Source organism: Girardinichthys multiradiatus, chromosome 12, assembly GCF_021462225.1.
Source record: "Girardinichthys multiradiatus isolate DD_20200921_A chromosome 12, DD_fGirMul_XY1, whole genome shotgun sequence".
NCBI lineage: Eukaryota > Metazoa > Chordata > Actinopteri > Cyprinodontiformes > Goodeidae > Girardinichthys > Girardinichthys multiradiatus.
The window spans coordinates 11,969,970-11,993,816 of record NC_061805.1 but is presented as its reverse complement, the minus strand read 5'-3'; the positions used below and the strand labels follow the sequence as shown (position 1 = coordinate 11,993,816).

At 39.9% G+C, this 23,847-nt stretch overlaps 1 protein-coding gene across 1 annotated transcript in view; it reads left to right on the top strand.

The window, feature by feature from the left end:
* Positions 1-22,905, top strand: part of tacr1a (tachykinin receptor 1a) — a 120,632-nt gene extending 97,727 nt beyond the window's left edge. Inside the window, exons 3-5 of the mRNA XM_047380760.1 lie at positions 10,316-10,466; positions 13,219-13,415; positions 20,817-22,905. Coding sequence (XP_047236716.1) covers positions 10,316-10,466; positions 13,219-13,415; positions 20,817-21,162 — 694 coding nt within the window. The 3' untranslated portion in view covers positions 21,163-22,905. The remainder of the gene's footprint in view (positions 1-10,315; positions 10,467-13,218; positions 13,416-20,816) is intronic.
* Positions 22,906-23,847: the final 942 nt, after the last annotated feature.

The window sequence follows — 23,847 nt, the reverse complement described above, 5'->3', positions numbered from 1 at the left end:
GTAAGACACACTAGCATGGATGAGTTTTACATAAAAAAAATGTTTAATGTCAGCATGGTGTGAGTGCTTGAAACCAAAATCAAATTCCTTGGTTGTGCACACAACCTTACTCAACAAAGTTGAATCTTATTCTGATTCAGAAATCTGAGATTTGTCTGCTCTTTATCTTCTTTTCCCGTCTTCTAAACAGCCTCCATATTTTGCCTTTCTATGGTTCCTACATACCCAAAATATGACAAATCCTAAGTGTTGACTTCATGTATGTAGTCAAACTACTTCACAGCTTTAAGAAAGCAGATTTAAAGGACATCAAACTACTTTGCAGAATGTGCACAATATTTTGCTGCTTTTGTCTATACACATACACTACCGGTCAAACGTTTTAGAACAACTTTCTCATTTAATGGTTTTCTTTATGTTTATGACCTTTTACATTGTACGTAGATTCTCTCTTAAGGCATCAAAACTGTGAATGAACACTTATAGAATTATGTAGCAAATGAAAAATTGTAAAATAACTTTAATTATGTTTTATATTTTAGATTCCTTAAAGTAGCCACCCTTTGCTGTGATGACTGAAATATTAACATTTGGCTTTCTCTCGTTGCACCTCTAGGAAGTCATTTCAAGACTCTTTGGAAAACCATTTCAGGTGACCACCTCATGAAGCTCACGGACAGAATGCCAAAATAGCAAAGCATTTATCAAAGCAACGGGTGGCTATTTTGAAGAATCTAAAATATACAAATGTTTAAAGTGATTACGTAGGTGCGTTCATTCATAGTTTTGTTGCCTTTGGTGAGAATCTACAATGTAAATAGTCATGAAAATGGAGAGACCCATTAAATGAGAATGTGTATCTAAAACATTTGACTGGTACTGTAAGGCAGCCATTGTTCAACAAAAAGTGAGGTGTGACTCTCAGTCTGAATAATATGCTTATTCCTAGAATAAACAGACACATGAGGACAAATTTATTTAAGACTTTTCCTATTAGTCACTTGCATGAACACAATCCACATTACTTCAGCTAAGTGGATTTGCAGCAGCTTCTGCTTTCTCTGGATTGATTTTTCTCAGCCTTGTGGAGAATGCTTGTACACCTTTAATCCCAGTGGTCTGGCAAAATGATTAGCTATTTGGGTCACAATCACAGACAAGATTAGATTTTACTTCCCTTCTTCTGAGTCATTTTGAGGATGTCAGCAACAAACCCAAAAATCACAATAAATACATCAAACACTGCTAATAGACACCGGAATAAATAGCTGTATAGAAGTTAAATACACATGAGAAATAGAGATCTAAACACATTTCCGAAGTGAAAAAATTGAATTAAAGTTGCAAGCAGCATTGAAATGGCCCTCACACCTTGGTGGTGCTCTGAGCTGTGTGACGATTGCATGTTTTTTTAGAGCTGTGACCTCTGTGTGTTCTCTCACTCTGTCTCACAAGTAACACATTTAGCAAATAGATGGGACTCCTTATGAGTATTGAAATTGATACTGACATGAAGCTAAATTCTGTTCTGAAGCAGCTGATTTTTATTGAATATGGACATTGTCTCTGGGAGTTGCCCAGCTTCCTGTTTGGTGGTGGGAAGTTCTTATAAAATGTGAATTATGTGACTTCAACTTGAAATCTGTTATCGGACACACCTTGAAGCTAAGGGGATAGATTGTCAATCAATACATTGAAAAAAATTCAGCCAAATTACCAAATAAGTAAAAAAATCATCAAAACAATCACACATGACCACACTTGTGTCTCTATTGGCAGAGTTTGTTTTATTCATCAATTAAACTTTTAAATAAAAATTTGTTTACTTTTTCAGGCGCTAACTTCTAAATTAAATAACCACACATTACCACAATTTGTTTTTTATGTTGTAATTAATAATGTGTCTTGGATTATATTTAATTCTTTTTTATGATTAACAGATTTTTATTTATACATAAACACATATTGCAAATATACATATGGGGAAAAATGGTTATGTAATGATTAGTGTTAAAGCTTAGAGGAACATATACAACTGATATCTATATTGTGAAGTGCTTGCAGTCCGGCAAACAAAAAGGAAAAATAAAACAAGGCGTAAACAATCCAATGAAAAACAGAATAGGATGGCAAAACAAAAACATACTTAAATGGGGAAAAAAGGGATAAAAACAAAAAAAGAAATATCAAAATGTTTACTTCTCTCCCTGGGTTTGGGTGGAGTAATGGAGATGGTACATCCTCATGGTGGGGGTAATTGGCTTGATCAGACGCATTGTCAGTCTGCCCGCTTGGTGATCATTCATGGTGGAGGTGGCCAACAATGTAGTAGGTTTGGTCGACAAGATCAAAATTGCACTTTTTGGTTTTTATGCAAATGTGGGTTTGTGGGACTCACTTCTTTCAGCACAGATAGAGATGTTGGCCAAAGTTCATGGAAAGATGGTTGGAGCTACATTCTGGGCAGTCCTGGGAGAAAAACAACATGTTAGAGGCTGCTAAAAAATTCAAAGGGGACTGGATGTTGACTATCCAGCAGGATGGCAACTATAAACGTCCAACCAGAGCTACAATGACATGGTTTTAATCAAAGCAGAATGCCCCAGTCACATTCCAGATTTAAATCCAAGTAATAATCTGTGGCAAAAGTTGAAAATTAATTTTCAAAGGTCTACTATATCCAACCTGTCTGAGCTTGAGCTCTTTTACAAAGAAGAGTGGGCAAACATTGGTAGAGACATACCATAAAAGACTTGCAGCTATGACTGAAGTGAAAGGTGGTTCTACTAAGGACTGACTCACAGGGGCTGAAAAAAATGCATGTCATACTTTTCAGATTTTAATTTGGCAAGAAAAAGTAAAAACCTGTAGAATATATTTTCCTTTCACAGTTATGCAGTACTTTGTGTTAGTCTATCTAATAAAATCCCACGTAAAATACTTTAAAATTTGTTGTTGTAACATGAAGACGTATGGAAAACAATGAAAGGGTGGAAATTTCTTTGTAAACAAGCATTTAAAGGCATGAAGTAAAATAAATCTGGCACAAATTAATTAAACTTTTCACTTAATGAGCTGCCTGAAGTGATCGTTTTCCTAAAATCAAAGCACAGAATCCAAATTTTTATCAAATATTGGTGAATTCGGAAGAAATAAATAATGTCTTTAAGCCCTAAATAAAAGAACATTTTATCTCACAGCGAGATCTTTATAGATCTAGTTACCATTGTAAAACTTATATTTTGCCCTCAAAAAGTTACATCCCTTTCTAATTGTTTTGCCGGGTTTTCCACATAGACCCTGTGAAATCACTAACATTTTGTCTTTTTCTGATTCCACTCTAGGAGATTGATTTTGAAAAATGCACAGGTCAGTTGGACCTGTAAGGCATGGTCATGTCTGTCTGTATCTTGCAAGCTTAAAGCGAGAATGAGAAGTCCCAGGCTGAAGAGTTGACAGTTTTTGTTCTACTTTAACTGGGTAGTGTACATTCTTTGATTGTGTGTGTGCACACCTCAGCATGTTGCCATTTCTGCTTTGATTTTTCCCTTGCTTCTGGGTATTTAGTAGAAATTAACATAATTGTAGTTAATTACCAAGAAAACAGGCTGATAGGCCTATCTTTATATTGAGCACATTAGGGGAGAAATGGACTGTTTCCCTGTGGATGCCAAAGTCAGGGGCTCTTTTTCTTCTGAAAAGTTAATCACAATATGCATACTTGCTTGAAGCCCAGAAGCACATGCTTAGTATAATGCACACACTTTCCACCAAGCAAGCAGGATCAAACAGTATGCCCATGACAGATAACCAAATCATTAACTCAATATTTAAACTGTCATATTTAATTATTCCATAAAGGATTTTAATTCATTGGACAGTCATTGTTGAGAAGCTGTGGCAGCCCTCACATATTAAATAGAATTACAAAGACAAACTATGTCTTGAAACAGCATTATGGAATGATTCAGGCCTGAATTCTTATGAAGACCTTGATCTTTGCATGTGGAGGACTGGCTCAAGAAAAACAATTATTTCAAAGACATTTAATTAACCAGAAAGTATCAATGCCACTGACTTGATCTTAAAACACAGATAACATTTGTTATCAAGTACACAAGGGTTTCTGGGCAGGGGTGTTACTGTGACTAAGTTCAAGGCATTTCTTACTATTTGTTTCTGATATCCTACTTCCTGTTCAGGTTCTCTTTTCGCTGTATTTATAGTGTAATCTAGCAGGAAGCAGTTTTTGGCATCAACTAATATAAACTAATTGTGGATGACCTACTCTGCCTATTCAGCATATACACTATATTGCTAAAAGCAAATCAATGAATTCTGGTTTTACAATTACTTTTATACCTGCAGGTGTATAAGTTTTGGTGTGGAGAAACTTGACTGGCCTGCACAGATTCATGACCTCAACATTCTTAACACCTTTGGGATGAATTATAGCGGAGGCTGCAGTTCTGGTTTTCTTATCTAACTATGAACACACTCCTAAACAGAAGTCTTGTGAAAGATGTTTACAGAATGGTTAAAGCTGCAGGGTTTTTGCAGGACCAATGTGCAGACAAGAGCATAGAAGTGACATTGTGAGTTCAATATTTCTTTCAATTGTATAAAGTCAAGCGTCGGAGGAACCCACGACAGAGTCTGGAGATGATCTGCTGTGGGGCCCAGATGATTACTGGTCAGAAAAGACTAAGACATCGGGCTGACCCTCAGAGGCAGGAGTAGAGAGGTTGTACTGACCCTCAGAAGCAAAAGCGGAGATGTCGCTCTGACCCTCAGAGGAAGGAGCTGAAGCATCGTGCTGACTAACCAGTGGAAGGAGCTAAAGCATTGCACTGACCCTTAGCGACAGGAGCTGACGCTGAAGCGTCGTCTTCGATGTACAAGGGAGGTAGAGGTGGGCCCATCATCAGCATTCTGGAGATTCTGTGTGGGCTTGGCTGATGTGGGGCAGCATGCCTAGCTGCAGGGAGCTGCATAGAAGGCACTGATTCAGCCATCTCCCACCGATGACCACTGGAGGGTGGTGAAGGAACGTTGTAGAGCGGTGGATCATTCTGAGCTTGGAAGCATTGCTCCAGCCCTTGAAGGCAGGAGGGAAGATTTCTGCCAGAGCTCTCTGACACTCAGGGTCAAGGTTCTTCAGGAGTTCATTAAGTTTATCTGGAGGGAGAAAACTCCCCCATTACCCTGGCCCAGGACTGGTCTTATCCAGGGTGAACCATTTGTCTCTAGCAGCCATTGGAATAAGGCCATAATGACTTGGACCTGCTTGAAGGCCTTATTCAGCCAGAAGGCTTTGCTGCTGCTGATGTCCATGGCTCGTGCTGTGGATGTGGAAAGCTCAACAGTGGCTCCTTTGCATGTGGAAAACTTGGCAGCGGCTGCTGCTGTACGTGGGAAGCTCGGCAGGGGCTGCTGCATATGTGGAAAGCTCGGCAGGGGCTGCTGCATACGCTGAAAGCTCGGCAGTGGCTGCTGCATATGTGAAAAGCTCGGCAGTGTCTGTCACAGACATGAAAGGCTCGGCAGCGGCTGCTGTAGACATGGAAGGCCTTCTTCCATTTCCTCCAGCAACAGTGGAGAAGCCAGGATCTCTATGTCCTCTCCATATAAGGCCCTGGCTTCGTTATCCTGCTTCGGGCCAGCTAAGAAGCTCAATTATCTGCTTGGTACTGATGATTAGTACTTTTTGTCATAAAGTGTGTGGTCTTTGCAGGACCAATGTGGAGATAAGAACATAGAAGCGACATGGTGAGTTGAATATTTCTTTTAAATATATAAAGGAAAACTTACAACACAGCAGGGCGTGGAACAAAGACACAGAGCGGGTTAATATCAGGGAATCAGAAGCAAGGACATGGAGTGGGTAGAAGTCAGGACTAGCCAGTGGAAAACAATACAAACCACAGAGTATAAGTACTGAGGTAGGGTGACAAATGGACCACTGAACACTAGAAGTTAATCAAGGGTGAAATCAGTAGCAGCTGGGGAGAGAGAGAAATTAGGCAACAAAACAAGAGTGGCTAATTTAGACTGATGAGCAGGGAATCTAGGGGAATAACAAAACATCTAAATAAACACAAATAAGTAAACAATGGAACTAACTAAAGAACGTAAAGAGGGAGGAACCAGATCTACAAGCAAATACAAACTAAAACATCTAACACAGGAATCCGAGAAAGTAATCTAAACACAAGGATGAATGATGATTCTAATGAATGAAATAACAGCAACAGAAGTAGAGAAAACAGACAAGGAACTCAGATTTAAAACCTAACACAGGCAGATCATGACAATAACTGTTTAATGCTGTGTATATTCCAGATAATACATTGTTAATGTCTTTATTGGATTCTACTTCTTATTGCTCTTGGTAATAATTTATGCGTCACTGTTTTTGTGTGCTGCTAATGCTGGGAGCCGCCATGTGTATTTCTGTGTAGGGTACATGCAATGGCAATAAACCTTGTCTTGTCTTAAATATCTTTCCAGCTGTCTAAAGGGCAACTTTTGTTTGGCAGTTGCTGTGGACATGGAAGCCACAAACTGCATGAAAGGACTGAGAGAAATACAGTGAAAATATATTTATTCTCATTTTAATTGTAAATTGAATGATTACATTGTATCTAGTCACAAAGAAACAATAGTTAAATTATTAGTTATTACACTAATACAATGATTATGTTAGATGTTTGAGTTTTGGGTTTCTTTCCTCTCTGTTTTCTTAATTTCTTTGTTGTCCATTAAGTTTTGCATTTTAGTTGATTCCTTTGTATACTAGTTTCTTAGTCTGTTCATTTGTTTCTTAGAATTATGTCTGCAAGATCCGTGTTAGATTTTCCCCTGGGTTTTCTTTGCTTCTTGATCCTGCTCCTTGGTGCTAATTAGTCTCTCTCCCCCAGGTTCCCTGGCTTCCTTCTGCCACAGCTGCTCCAAAGCTCTTCTGTTTAGCTTTTTATTTCCCTACTCATGCCTCTGTATATAAAATCTCTAATTCCCATTGTTCTCCACTGGATCCATCTGTTACCATGCCTGTTTTTTCCTCACTTTTCTGTCCGGTTGTCTGTCCGTGCTCCACCCTTCATTCTCCTCCTGCCTGACTATAAGTTGTGTATTGTTAATAATAAATCATATGAACTCACCATGCTGCCTTTAGAGTCCAAACAGCGTTTTGATCCAGCTCCTACAAACATGATGGAAACATGAAATCTAAGTGGTGTAAGGGGATTCTGAAGGGGTTGGATTTAACCTTATCAAATCAGTCTTTCTATCTGGGATGTTAGACTCACAGTTTACACAAATATTTGGATTTCTAAATACCTCACTTTACTCTGGGAAATGTTTGGAAGGATTCATGAAGGGAGTCCCAAAAGCAGGAGGCCTGGAGGTCAGGTCCCAAAAAACAGCCTTATCACTGTTGGACCATTTGTTTGCTACTACATTTCCCAGTATGGTCTGCTACCACAATTCCCAGCTGATAGGAAGGGGTGTCGCAGCTCTGATGTCACAGTGGACTATATAACAAATATGAGGCCTCTCCCCTTTGCTTTTCCACGCTGGAAACCAAGACTGGTTAACCACGCAACGAAGGCACGCATCCTTCTGGAGAAGAAACTCACACGTGGGTTTTCATTCATTCTCCCCACTGGGATAAGAAGACCAGGAAACTTTACTTTACTGATCGAAGACGTGGATTTAACACATGACCAAAAAATCCACGGAGGTTTCAAGAAGACAACATTTTCATCCTTGTTGTGTTTCAGTCGACTGCTGATGGCCCGTCATGTTTTTCTCTTTTGCCAAAGCAGGCCAAAGGACGAAGACTGACCGCTTTCCTCTGAGTTAGTTAGGTATGCGTAACAACTCCCCCCTCTCTCCCCCTTTTCCAGAGACAACAACAACAAGTAATCCCATTTTGTTTTATTTTTAGAAATAGCTTGGGCAGGATAGAGTAGAATTTTAGGGTGATTTAGAATTGCCACTTATAGTCCAATGTGTTCTAAGTTGTATATGCAATGTCTAAGTTGTATATGCAATGTCTTGTTGAAACTTGGATTGCTGTTGGACTCTGAAAGCCGCTGCACTTTGAAGCTGTGCATGTCTAACGATGTCTTTGAACACCTGAGCAATAACTCAGGTGAACTTAAAGTTGGACTGCTTGAACCTCATGGTGAAAACTCACTATTCCTTTGTCTTCACTCTTCGTGTTTTCCACTGTTTGCCGGCTAAAGTTTTATGACCCTTTGTGTTTCACTGAGCTCCAACTTTAGGGGTTTTATGACTGTAGTCTGGTGGAGGCCGCTTCCAAAGCTTCGCCAGTACCATATTTTCTATTGTTTTGCCATAACTGCTGATTTGACTTCATACACACTCAATGTTGTTTTATCTTGTTTAGTTAGTTATTTTACCCCTTTTGTGTAGAACATTTGCATGCTTGATTAGGTGAAGATCATTGAATCAGAATACAGAGGTGTATCAGGGCTGTTAATTTTATAAATATTCACGTAGATAAAGAGAAAGCGTTTGTGTTTATTTTGAGCAAGAGTGATTTGTCTGTCAAAATAAGGTCAAAGTTCCCCCCCCCCCTTTGGTGAGGCGGTTGATTAAACAGTGACATCTAGTAATAGTTATCAATTATTACTGAGAATTTAATAATTGTAATTATCAAAGGACTTGAGCCATAATTACAACACCAGAGGTCATCTCTGATTTCGATTCGTAAGTAATGATTTTTGGTTAAGAAATAAATAAAAAATAATAATAATGATTTTAAATTATAATTCTTGATAAATATTAATTAAATATAATATAAATATTAATTAATCAATAATCATAATTCTTACATCACTGAACAGAATAGGGAGAACCTCCTTTTTGGGTCAAACACTAATTATACATAGTGCTTTTTCCATGTTCCTTCTTAGACTGTGAATGGACTCAGTGGCTGTGAACAAATTGACCTTTCAGAGATTAATAATGTTCTCCTTATCTGACTTGGAACCATCTTTGGCATTTTGCTACAGGTTCCATCAGGATCCCTCAGGCTCATCTCTCTCTCGGCCAGAGTAGATCGCCAGCAATGGCTCACACAGGTGTTGTCTACCCATGGAGTTTACTCCGAGGTTGGAAAGCTCTTTAATGCTTTGGTTATTCTTCTCATTGGAATTCAGAATTGTGAGCAATCTGAAAAACTATCTTGCTGAAAGATTAAAGAATGTTCCAGTGACTAAAATAACAAATTGTAGTTGATGAAACATGTTTTATGTTTGCGTTTAAAAACTAAGAGAGCTCACTCTGTCCTTTAAGCCACCCGTGCGTTTCTTGAATGCTGTATGTTTACATTAGATAGCTAATAGGTTCTGTTTTTTGTAAAACGTTTGTTTACCTTTCTTGAGGACAGAGAATCCGTAACATTCCTGTGTACCTCAGTGTATGTAACACAGATACCTTTGGGAGACAAAGCATCATTACTTTTGTATTCACATTCATTTAATTTTTAGTAACAAGCTTTTATGATAACATAGTCATACTTACTGCATTTTGATCATCTCGAGAGTGCAGTCTGGAGAACTAAAATATGATTTAGTTTGATCTAAGGTTTACCAGGAGACTTTTTCAGCAGTTATGATCAGAATAGTGAAGTGTTTACCTCTGTGCATGAATAATGATATTCAAGGTCAGCTTTTGGCACTCCTTAATGCTGCAGTGTGAAGAGTCGTTCACATTGATGTAAATCTAGTCAAGTTACATTGCTTTTCTGCATCTTAAAGTTTTTCTATTGTTTCTTTTAGTCAGAAGAAAGGATTTTTGTGCCGTTTGGTCAGATTTTATCATATGCACATAAACTTTACCTTGTTTGGCTTGAACTATTTCTGCATAAATTTGAACCCTATCACTGCTGGTGTTCTTCATTTTTATTAGTAATCGGCTTTTTTGTGTGATGGTAAATGATCAACACAGATAGAGTGAGCATACTGAGATAAGTCTGTTGTAAGACTTTTTTGGTTAATAGTTGCGTGTCCATATGTTTGACAGTTGTATCTAGAGTTAGTTTTAGACATGTATTTGATGTCAACACTGTCTAACACTGGCTTAAACCATTCAAACACTTACTTAAACCAGAAAAACGGGCATCTATGTTAAGAGAGACGCAGTTAATCACGTTCTCAGTTATACTCTACACCTAGGTTATTACTGCTAAAATGGTCACACATGACACACAAGAGATAATCATCCCTCAGCCTAACCACACATCAGTTCCACAGTTCAAGTTTGACCAAAGATTGTTGTGTTGCAGGTACCATGTGTGTGTGACCATCCTGATCTATTTCCTTCCGCTGCTGGTGATGGGCTGTGCTTATCTTGTGGTGGGCCTGAACCTCTGGGCCAGTGAGATCCCCGGAGATTCCTCTGACCGGTACAAGGAGCAGCTCACTGCCAAGCGCAAGGTACATTACATCTGTACATTAACTCACTCATTTTTGATTCCAAGCTACATTCATGTCATCTTAATGTCAGTGCTTTTCATCCTTTAAGTAGAAAGTAGGTAAAGTTCTTGCTGTGTTTTTGTTTTTATGCATCTTGAGATAAAATAATATTGCCCATACCACAAACCTAAACCCACCACTCACTGCTTTCATCTTGTGCTGCTGGTGCTTTTCCAGCCCCCACATTGTCCTTTCAACTAAACACAACTTTTCATCCACTGTGTTTGTTGTGAGCCCTATTTTCTACAATACCTGTTTCTTTTCCCTTTTCAGTCAGTTTTACTGTCTTTGCTTTACCATCGTTTTGAAAATATTTAGACTGATGGATTTGCATAGACTTCTAATGATTGTCAATGCTAATTCTAAGCATTGGCAATGTTCAGAATTAGCATTGCCAATGTAAATTCTTCTTTAAAATTTTTGACACTAAGTACTACCACTATTACACTATTTGTTTTTTATAGTTTAGTTGTCTTTAAATGGACACATTTTTCCAGCCTGCAAGATATTGATGCACACTCTGCACTAATGAGCTAGACTCTCACATCTGTTTCATCTCTCACTATTATTTTCAGTTTATTGACAGTCAGCAGAGTCTGCTTCACAAATTCCCATCTGAGATTTTTCTGGATTCTGGAGTTCTGCACCAATTTGTTTTTAAATTTGGCAATTCTTGGTAATTCATGTTATTCGTTCGCTATGTCGAATGATTGTCATTAGGCAGCCTCGCATCTATTTGCCATATTTTGGTGATGCTCTGTGATACTGCTCAACATACAGGGGTTGGACAATGAAACGGAAACACCTGTCATTTTAGTGTGGGAGGTTTCATGGCTAAATTGGACCACCCTGGTAGCCAGTCTTCATTGAATGCACATTGCACCAGTAAGAGCAGAGTGTGAAAGTTCAATTAGCAGGGTAAGAGCACAGTTTAGCTCAAAATATTGAAATGCACACAACATTATGGGTGACATACCAGAGTTCAAAAGAGGACAAATTGTTGGTGCACGTCTTGCTGGTGCATCTGTGACCAAGACAGCAAGTCTTTGTGATGTATCAAGAGCCACGGTATCCAGGCTAATGTCAGCATACCACCAAGAAGGACGAACCACATCCAACAGGATTAACTGTGGACGCAAGAGGAAGCTGTCTGAAAGGGATGTTCAGGTGCTAACCTGGATTGTATCCAAAAAACATAAAACCACGGCTGCCCAAATCAGGGCAGAATTAAATGTGCACCTCAACTCTCCTGTTTCCACCAGAACTGTCCGTCGGGTGCTCCACAGGGTCAATATATACAGCCGGGCTGCTATAGCCAAACCTTTGGTCACTCATGCCAATGCCAAACGTTGGTTTCAATGGTGCAAGGAGCACAAATCCTGGGCTGTGGACCATGTGAAACATGTATTGTTCTCTGATCAGTCCACCTTTACTGTTTTCCCCACATCCGGGAGAGTTATGGTGTGGAGAAGCCCCAAAGAAGCGTACCACCCAGACTGTTGCATGCCCAGAGTGAAGCATGGGTGTGCATCAGTGATGGTTTGGGCTGCCATATCATGGCATTCCCTTGGCCCAATACTTGTGCTAGATGGGCACGTCACTGCCAAGGACTACCGAACCATTCCTGAGGACCATGTGCATCCAATGGTTCAAACATTGTATCCTGAAGGCGGTGCCGTGTATCAGGATGACAATGCACCAATACACACAGCAAGACTGGTGAAAGATTGGTTTGATGAACAGGAAAGTGAAGTTGAACATCTCCCATGGCCTGCACAGTCACCAGATCTAAATATTATTGAGCCACTTTGGGGTGTTTTGGAGGAGCGAGTCAGGAAACGTTTTCCTCCACCAGTATCACGTAGTGACCTGGCCACTATCCTGCAAGAAGAATGGCTTAAAATCCCTCTGACCACTGCGCAGGACTTGTATATGTCATTCCCAAGACAAATTGACGCTGTATTGGCTGCAAAAGGAGGCCCTACACAATACTAATAAATTATTTTGGTCTAAAACCAGGTGTTTCAGTTTCATTGTCCAACCCCAGTATATATAGATGGTTAATGTTTTTTTTAGACGGGTGTAGCTCAGAAGGCTCTTTTAGTGAAAATGATTTAAAAATACTTACATTGGGATTTATTTCGTTAACAGTTTTTATCAGGTTAGATTAGGTTACATTGGATTACAAAGGTTATGGCCTCTGACATACAATATTTTGCCTTTGATGCTGCTTTATCGTTGAAGTTTGTAAATATTTTCTGAAGGCATTTCTATGGAAATGTAATTTAAAACAAATTCATACCCCTCACAGATTTGGTTCAAAAGTAATATTTTAATTTGACCAATATGTTGACAGGTACTGACAGGAACAAATATAAAAATTTGGGATTTTCAATATTCTTATGTTGAATCAGATCCAAGTCTGTGTATAGAGCTAAAGATTATGGTGATGGGAAGGAGGCTCTCCAAGCTGCAAGATTTGGTTAATTAAGAATAATTTTACATTTAAATCTGCCAAGGCAATGATAGGTTTGTATAATTTTGGGTACAACTATAAACACACACCTTTCCTTAAAAAAAGGACATATGTTCTGAATGTTAGCAGTTAAAGCAATTGGACAGTTACAATTAAGGGTTCTGAAGTTTTCGGATGGGTCCCTTTTTCAGAAAGGTTTTTCCTGATCAATTATTTGTGTTGTCTTTTGTCCAACAGGTAGTGAAAATGATGATTGTGGTGGTGTGTACATTTGCCATCTGCTGGTTGCCCTTTCATGTCTACTTCCTGCTACACCAGTTCTTCCCTGAGTTGTTTGAAGAAACATACATCCAGCAGTTTTATCTGGCCATCATGTGGTTGGCCATGAGCTCCACCATGTACAACCCCATCATCTACTGCTGCCTCAATGACAGGTTGGTCAACATCTTCACACATGCAAATTTTCAAGCATGCATATCTGTCTCATATACACTGTTCAAAAAAATTTAAGGAACACTTAAACAACACAATATAACTCCAAGTAAATCAAACTTCAGTGAAATCAAACTGTCCACTTCGGAAGCAACACTTATTGACAATTAATTTCACATGATGTTGTACAAATGGAATAGACAACAGGGGGAAATCTTTGGCGATTAGCAAGACACACTCAATAAAGGAGTTGTTCTGCAGGTGGGGACCACAGACCACTTCTCAGTACCTATGCTTTCTGGCTGATGTTTTGTCACTTTTGAATGTTGGTGGTGCTTTCGCACTCGTGGTAGCATGAGACGGACTCTACAACCCACACAAGTGGCTCAGGTAGTGCTCATCCAGGATGACACATCAATGCGATCTGTGGCAAGAAGGTTTGCTGTTGTCTGTCAGCGTAGTGTCCAGAGCATGGAGGCGCTACGAGGAGACAGGCCAGTACACCAGGAGACGTGGAGGAGGCCGTAGGAGGGCAACAACCCAGCAGCAGGACCGCTACCTCCACCTTTGTGCAAGGAGGAACAGGAGGAGCACTGCCCAAGCCCTGCAAAATGACCTCCAGCAGGCCACAAATGTGCATGTGTCTGCAGAAACGGTTAAAAACTGACTCCATGAGGATGGTATGAGGGCCCGACATCCACAAATGGGGGTTGTGCTCACAGCCCAACACCGTGCAGGACGCTTGGCATTTGCCAGAGAACACCAGGATTGGCAAATTCGCCACTGGTGCCCTGTGCTCTTCACAGATGAAAACAGGTTCACACTGAGCACATGTGACAGACGTGACAGAGTCTGGAGACACCGTGGAGAGCGATCTGCTGCCTGCAACATCCTTCAGCATGACCGGTTTGGCAGTGGGTCAGTAATGGTGTGGGGTGGCATTTCTTTGGAGGGTAGGGTTGCACAACCTCCCATGTGCTCACCAGAGGTAGCCTGACTGCCATTAGGTACCGAGATGAGATCCTCTGACCCCTTGTGAGACCATATGCTGGTGCGGTTGGCCCTGGGTTCCTCCTAATGCAGGACAATGCTAGACCTCATGTGGCTGGAGTGTGTCAGCAGTTCCTGCAAGATGAAGACATTGAAGCTATGGACTGACCCGCCCGTTCCCCAGACCTGAATCTTATTGAGCACATCTGGGACATCATGTCTCACTCCATCCACCAACGTCACGTTGCACCACAGACTGTCCAGGAGTTGGCGGATGCCTGAGTCCAGGTCTGGGAGGAGATCCCTCAGGAGACCATCCACCGTCTCATCAGGAGCATGCCCAGGCATTGTAGGGATGTCATACAGGCACGTGGAGGCCACACACAATACTGAGCCTCGTTTTGACTTGTTTTAAGGACATTGATGATTTTTGTGTGATTTTGTTGTCAGCACATTCAACTTTGTACAGAGCAAAGTATTCAATGAGAATATTTCATTCATTCAGATCTAGGATGTGTTATTTGAGTGTTCCCTTTATTTTTTTGAGCAGTGTATATTACCATATATTCACAGAGAATACTGATTTGAAGGCAGTTGAAAGGACTGCAAATCCCTTTATAATCAAAATACATAGAGCTTTAAGACTAATGCTGGAGGTCACGACCTTGGCCAGAGTTCAGGCAGGTGGCACAGAGTTCAGGCGGATGGCCGGGAGGTCGTTACGATGAGGCATAAAACTCAGGAAGATGGCCGTAAAGTTGTTCCAAGGAGAAACACAGTTCGGTAGGACTTCTGGGAGGTCATCCCGGGGAGGCACATATTTGAGGAGGCCAGAGGGGTTGAGATCTTGGCAGCCAGTGACGGTGGTGGCGAGGACCTTGGGGTCTGGCAATGATGTTGAAAACTTGGGGGCCGGCTGAGAAGGAGCCTCGGAGGGTGGTGGTAGATCATAGAGGAAGGAATGGAGACTTGAACCCATGGAGGAGCTCTGGAGACTTGAATCAACAGAGAAGCTTAGGAGACTTGAACCCACAGAGAAGCTTGGGAGAGTTGAACCCACGGAGAACCTCGGGAGACTTGTAACCTGAAGAGTGGCGCAGGAACTGCTGGAACCCTTGGTGAAGCTTGGGGAGCGCTGGTTAAGCCTTTGTCGATGCTCTGGAGATTGGTGTGGAAGCTGGTTAAACCCTCGGCGAGGGTGGAGCTCATCTATGGGCATGTGCCCCTGTGGGGAGGGGATTCATGGCACTTGGGTTCATGTGTTTGATATCTGTGTCCTGGTTGAGGGTGGCACTGAGGGGTTATTCATGTTGGAGTCCCACTTTCAGTGGCTGGTTGCCAGGGCCTGGGCCCACTGGCTCTGTTGGGCCTCTGCTTGGGAAGTGATGTCCCCCAGGGTCTCTGGGTCCATGGCTGGATGTACTCCGGCATAGACGGCTGCTGGTGGGGCCTGTGGGCTCATCGCTGCAGCTCCCTGGGGCTTCTGCATTGTGGCTGCTGGGTGTTTTCCCTGGGACTCTCCTCTGCTCTTCTCTGGGGGGGGGGGGGGGTTTCTGTAGTCCCAGCAGGTGTTCCTCCCGGGGTTCCTGTGCTCCGGGGGGCCTATGGATGTCTGCGGCTCAGATCTCCTCTGTGTCTCTCTTGGGTCTAGGGGGGCATGTCTGTGGCTCCTCACACTCGCTATTGCGCATTCACACTTACACACGCAGATGTTTAGACATAGGTGTTAACAGATACACAGATGGTATATATTGGGCCGCAGTTACCTCTAAATACATTTTGCAATCATTAGTACCATGCACTTTTCAGGAAACAATGTTATTGTTATATATGTTTCTGCAGGTATAGAAGCAGTTTTCTAGCTAATCTTGTATTCTCTTCATACTTTTTTCTCTCCTCCATTCTTTTCAAAATCTCTCCCTTTTTCCTTTTTGCCCAACCTCTCTTTCTTGCTTCTTTTTTTCCCCCTTTTTGTTTCCGTTGCTGTGTCGATTGCAATTGAAATAATCCCTAAGCAGTTTCTAATAAAGTTTATTTTAGAAATATCAAGCAGAGCATTGTAGCGTTAGCCATAAAGCTCCACTTGTGAAAGTAAAGTATGAGACATGGGCAGGAGGTAAACAAGGTCATGGAATAAATGTACATGGAGCAGGCAGCAAACAGGAGGAACCAGTGAAGAACAATAAAAATCAGAGAGTCTAAATGCTGAGGAAGGTTGTAGAATGGACCAATGAACAAATGGAGTTAATCAGATTGGAATCAAGATCAGCTAGTTGAAGATAATGTGCAAGGAACTGAAGGAGGGAGGATAATTGACACAAATGAGCAGGGATTCCAGGGGAATAAGAAAAACATCTAAGTAAACAATGGAATTAACTTAAAGAACATAAACAAGGAGGAACAGATCTACGAGGAAATACAAACTAAAACATCTAACGCAGAATCTAAACACAAGAATGAATTATTAATCTAATGAACATGAATTTAACTGAAATAATTGCAACTGAAAAACATGGCAGCGCAGTGAAAACAGAACTCAAACTCAAAACCACCAAAGACTGGCAGATTATGACACCGTCAAAGACAGAACTTGAAGTTCCACATATAGTAATTGCTCACATGCAGACCCATGTTACACACACTTTTTGATATACCAACATATACTGCAAGATAGGGAAAACTGTGATTTAAACTTTGGCGACTTGTTGCAGTAAATTCAAAACAGCAAAGAGGCTGCTCATGCTCACTTTGAAGTCACTTGTCCAGGAAATTGTCAACACCCAGAAGTCTTCCACAAACCGTCGAGAGATTATGATGAACAATAACTTTGTAAATTATCTAAGTAACTTGTTAAATGTTAACACTAGATGTTTAACCAACCTCTGAAATATCAATCTAAAGTCTTGATAATCTTGCAAAATAAAGACAGATGGTCAGCTCTGCTTGTTATTTCAATTGTCTCCCATTGTTCTCTGTTTCAGCCACTTGTGTTGGTACTGATAGTGAAATGAGATTTCACACTTAGTTGCTTTCTATGTACTATGATCCAACCAAACATGTTGGTTGGATCATAGTGAGCTTAGACTAAGACACTGTTACATCCAGGTTATCACATGCTTGTTGTCTCATTACATTTGGCTCATTTCAGATAAAATACATGATCCATCAACATCGTCCCTTCCTAGTCATCATTATCTTTTAACTTTTTGTCTTTCTTACAAAAAATCCCTTTACCTTTTGTCAACCTCTTTCATTGTGCATGCTTCTGAATAGATCATCCCTGAATATTTTCTGATTCAGTGTAATGTTTAAATGTTGTTGAACATTTGGAGAACTGTTTTTAACATTTCTTAATCATTTTACTCATCTCTTGCCAAACTGTGTTTTGCTTTGTTAATTTATCAAGCTGTAGCTAATGTAAACAGTTTAGTCAGATTATGACAATGTCCAAGCCTGTGTAAGTTAACATTTTAAAGCGTTCTCCTAAGCTCTCTGGAAAATCACCCTCTGCATCCAGCACAACAAACCACAAGGAGTTAATAATCAATCTATAAATTATTATGTCATATAACCACATTTTTTTGAAATCTGAATTCTATTTAATTTCTCACACCAAGTCTGATTACTGCCAGACCTATAGAATCAAGAAACCACTTAAATAGAACCAGTCTGACAACATGATGCAGGTTAAAATAATCTAAAAAAACGGAACACATCAAGCCTCGATGTAAAGAAATTCAGTGACATCTATCTGTTTGGAGAGAGTTACAAAGCCAATTCTAACCAAAACAGTGCTGACTAAAAATAACTCAAATCTTCAGAAATATTTTGTGGACACACGAGGAAAAAGTAAACATTTTACAAGATTAGTGTCCTGTTACATTTGGTGTAAAAATTAACACAGCATTTCAGAAAAAAAGAACATTACACCAATCGTGGGGTATGAGTGTGATGGTCAAGCTCTGGATGACTTAATTAATTAATTGATAAATGGAACCATGAATTCAGCTCTCTACCAGAAAATCCTAAAGGAGAATATTAGCCCATCAGTTTGTGAGCTTAAGCTCAAGCATACTTACCTGAATAACCTATGAGTGACTTTAAAAAAAAACAAATATAAGTTTTGGTGAGGTCTAGTAAATGTCTGCACATAAATCTGATTGAGAAGCTGTTGCATTACTCTAAACAGGCAGTTCAAACTGGAAAATCCTCCAGTGTGGCTGAATTAAAAATAATTCTGTAAAGAAGAGTGGGCCAACATTCCTCTGCAGTGATGTAAAATACTGACACGCCAGTTATTGCTTCATAACACTTGATGGCATTTGTTGCCTCCAAGGGTACAACTTAAGCAGTTTTTAGGTTTACGGGGTAATTAAATTTTCTCATTTTGCCAGGCTGGTTTGCAAAGTTTTTGTACTTTAATTAAAATTTCACTTGAAAAATGCATGTTGTATCTTTATCTGATGTTAACGCTTGTTTAATTTGAAACATTTAAGTTTGCCAAAATATAACAAGCAAGAAAGCTGAAAGGTTTCTAATACTTCTTAACAGCACAGTGCCACAACCGTGCAGGTCATGTATTTCCTGCTAGTGTTTCTCAGTGTTTAGTTTCTTAATTATAAAACCTGACACTGGACTAATCTGATCTGCACTCTGTGCCACTGACATCTTGCATGTTGATGCTGTCTGAACACATTTTAACCCTTATATAGTATTTAGTCTTTGTAATAAATGGGTCTAAAAGGAAATCAATTGCTCTCTGGGATTAATAAAATTTTCTGAATCTGTATGTGTTACTGTTTTAGTTTATGAGGTTGTAGTTGGTGTAAACAGCCTATTCAGATTATGACATGTTTTAAAGCTTTCCGAATAGTCACTCATTGGACGCAGCATATAAGACCAACCCCTTTATTTTCATGTCCTTATTGTGATTACTATCTTGCTAAACAAGTGGCTCTATACACACCTTAGAGGCATTGTCCACTGGAGACATGTAATCTCTCCCATTAAATCAAATCTGAATCTGATGGTAATCAAATTGGTGTCTTTTTATATTTGGTAACACATTTCCCTCATTTACATCTTACTTGCAGTTGGTTATTGGTCAATGAAATGATAAAAAACTTAGAAGAAGGGAAACTAGTAAATTGACCTTTAAATATAGTTATAAGAAACAGGAAGCACCACTTGTCAAATCACCTGTGAGAATGATGTGACATCACTGTGTATGTTCAGGATAATAATAATAATAATAATAACTTTTATTCAAGCCACCTTACAAAGTAAAAACCAATAAAAGCAAAAAAAAGCACAAAAAAAAAATCTTTGATAGAATTCATCAACTTAAGGTGGTTTATATAAACATATAAATACTGCATTCACCTCAAGAGGTGTTGCAGCCATTCACACACTCACACCCATGATCAAGTCTTCCAAGTACCCCCATCATCACAGACTTTTTAAAATCTGGAATTGGACCTTTTCAGTTTGTTGGAAGGTTTTTGTTGGAAAGTTTGGTCGGAATGTCAAGGGTTTCTCACCAGCCCATCCTCAAAAACCAATATGGCAGCCTCACATATAAAACATATTAATACCCCTGTTAAAAATCAGTTCAGTTAAACTTCTGAAAAATGTTATCTCTACAACTCTTTCACACACTCTGTATAACCTTCTTTTTAGAACATGTTACTTCAATGTGGCACTGTTTAATAAAGCAAAATGGGGAAATAGATTGTTCATGGCTTGTATTGCTAGAATAGCTATCCCTGGTAAGGGAGCTTGTTAGTTCACAAATCCCACTGCTTGGAATAGTTTGGTTGGGTTTGATGTTATTCCCAGATCCAAATTCAGTGGTAAGTGGGTCACGGCATAAAAAGCCACCTGCCCTCACTTCTGGTTCTCTGTTGTCTACCTTAATTTGGAGTAGGAATTCAGGAAATATTCAATAGGTTTAAAAAACACTTTTTTTGCTGATGGTGCTTTTTAGCTTTTCACCACAGTTCATTTGTTTGCATGAACCTAGAAAACAATTAGTGTTTAAACTTCTTCAAAGTTCAAGCTGTCAGTATACCACCAGAGATACAGTAGTTGTACCACAGGTTGAGAACCATCGTTCCAGAAAATACAGTTTTTGTTAAATGGCTTGGTACACATCTGTGTTTCCCCTGACTTTATTTTGAAACCCCTCACTGATACTAAAAACAGCTAAAAGTTTTCAGTCACTCAGTATTAACTTCAATATAAAAGAGCGTTATCATCATTTGTTGGTGGCACTCATATATGGTGGGTTCCATCCTTATGCAGATGACGCTTCTCCTTTAGCATTGAAATGTCTGTAAAGGGAATAACAAGACAAGCTGTAATGTATGCCTTTTTAATAACCTATATTTACCCTCTCGGTTTTTTTTCTACAGATTCCGTGCTGGTTTCAAACAAGCATTCCGATGCTGCCCCTGTGTCCCTCGAGGCTCTTATGAAGGCCTGGAACTTAAGTCTACTCGGTATTTGCAGACCCAGACCAGTGTTTACAAAGGAAGCCGAATGGAGACCACTGTTTCTACTGTTCTTCATGCTGGGGAGGAAGCAGAGCAGCCCAAGATCAAAGTTAAAGGAGGTCTTGGGCCTGGAGGGGCTGCTGTTGGGGTGCGACCACATAGTTCCTCTCTGGACCTCAATTCAAACGGGTCATCATCACGGAGTGTCTCCAAAACTGTATCCGAGACGTCGGGTTTCTTCTCCAGTAACAACCTACAGGAATAAAGCACAGGTGGCTTTTCACCAGACAGCAGTAAGAGTGCGCAAGTTAACTGATAACAGTGCTGCATTTGCCTTCAAGGAATTCAGGCAGAGTATAGAGAGAACGTGTGACTTTACCTGCTGGTGACTGTCAGTTTCTAAGGAATATATTTTCAGTGTGTTTTACCAGAACATGGTCTTAGAGAATTTGACCCTTCTTCTCTGAGCACAACCTTCACCTACAGCACTATTGTGGAAAACAATTAATACAGATAAATGTTTATCGTACATTAGAGCCAAACAGCAGCAAAGAGCACTACACCAAGATAATAACATTCCAGCTTGAAAGCCAAACTGAAGCAGATGCTGTCAGTTCCAAACTTCACAGCCTCATTCCTCAATGCAGCCTTCTCTCAGTGCAGAAAAGGAGCTCACACAATCTCAATCACACAAGCTGTGTGACTTCACACAGTCTATTTTGGACTAGAGCCACCATAAAGCATGAGACGGGCATGATATAAGCATACTAGGGCCTAGTTTTAACAGAGAGGATTCTCTGAAAGAGAATAAATTCTTCACACCTCTAGCTAAGAAAAGCTGGTGACGAAAGGAGCGCTGCAAAGTTTCCACCATAAGGAACAAAGTATTAATTCTGAAATTTCTGAATTTCTGCATGTATGTGTGCGACTTGATCCGAATGCCAATTCCTATCTGTCTGAGCAGGACCGTATCGGGAATCTACCATGTAGAATGTGTGTGTATCTCCTTTAAAGAGTGCGCTAAGGATCCCCTGTGGGCTTTTCTGAGAAGTTCTGGCAATCAGTGAAAACACCAGCAGTGACTGGCTCATCTTTCATTTGTCAAAACAGTGACTTCAACAGCTGGCAGCACGATTTCTAAAAATAACAAAGTTTTTAAATTCTGGAAAAGTAGCAGCAGGCAGTTTTGACCTGAATCCTGAACTGCATATCAAGGAAAGTCATTTTTCAAAACCCACCAGATCTAAACAATGTGTGAAGCTGATGAATAACGTATCTTCTTAAAGTTCTGTGAACCTGCTCAGTGTTTATTGAACACTCAATTATGGCATTAGAGTAGACCCCACTTACAAAATGTGAAGGTTTAACAGTAGGTAGCTGCTATGTCTCTATGTAAATGTCAGGATCAAATTTACACCCAACTTCTCTGTGTCTGTGTCTGGAGTAAACAGGTCTCTGCTGTAAAAATGATCAAACTCACGTCTGACATGCCGTGTTTGAGGCGTAGATGATCATTTCTGTCATGTAGTTGTATTTTTAAAGTGGCACTTTTGAAGTGTAATCCAGCTACCTAGGGGGAAATATCAGGCTTCAAGGTTTTACAGAATGTTTTGGCATGAAATGTTGAAAGTCAGTGATCTGTATCTCTTTAACATGCAGCCATGTGCCTTGCTGCTTAGCATAATGTCTGTGAAAGGCTGAGAGGATCACAGCAGCTGCTCAGACTGCTGTGTCCAGAGACGGGGTGGGGGGGTAGACATCCTCTGGGACAGTCTGTTACATCCTATAGTATTTACACCCCCACATAAATAGATACAGATATGTACTATAAGTAAACTGTACTTTTAGAGTTAATACCTTGTTGCAGTCCCCTCATTCAAACTCTTAAAAATGACTCTTTGGTCTAATGTAACAAAGTATTACTTGTTCAAATGTGATATCTGTGGAAAATGCTTCTGTATTGTGGTTTTTGATTGTTTAATTTTTCATAAACGATCAGTTTGATGAATTGATGTCTGAATGTTGTAAAAATTTTCTGCGGTGTGCTTACCAGCTTAATCCACTAGATTTACATATTTGCTCTTTATGGAACAAACAGAGGCTCAGTTAGAGGCATCTGCCAAACAGCAAAGCTAGTCATTAGTTAGCCATTGACTCAAAAAATGTAAAAAAAAAAGTCTCAGCTAGGTACTGATGTCTCAAATCCGGTTTTTGTTCAGATAAGGGAAGGGCTTTATTTTCAGATCTTTTTATGTGAGAAATATGGTTGGTTTACTTTCTGTTTTAAAATTAGTACTACTGGCAAAATAACTGAGAAAATGGTACTTGCACACCCACCCCTAAACACCAGTCACAACTGACTATTTCTGGCACACACTTAGCTTAAACAAGCATCGGCCAATACTGACTTCAAATCTTACTTTAAACTTAATATAATCCAGTTCATGTATGTGCCTGAAAAAATGTACACACTTTATTTAATCAGTGTAATAGTGTGCACATTAAAGATGCCACAAAACACTGTTTAATTGATGAGGCGTGCCCTGGAGCTGCAGATTCTCTTCTGCAGTCTACAATAATCCCACGCTTAAACCTTTCTAGTTTCACGCTGCACAGCTTGCTTTATCCTGGGCCACGGCTAGCATGTTAGCTCTCTGTTTTGATATGACTTGGTGATTATTTGGCTCCTAACATATTTAACTTCTGTTCCAGTCAAACATATGCATGGAAAACGTACAGAAAAAAAGTGTTCTCTTTTTTCAGAAATGTAGCACTTTGATTTAAACATCATAAAACTAATTGATAAGCAGGTAGAGAAGGTGACATGACACAGACAAACAAGAAGAAGCAATCTCCCTTTCACTGTGAATGTTGTAAAGGTAGAAAAAGCCTTAAACTTAATCAACAAAATAATGTACCTACGACTGGGGTTGCTAGTCATTAAAAGTAC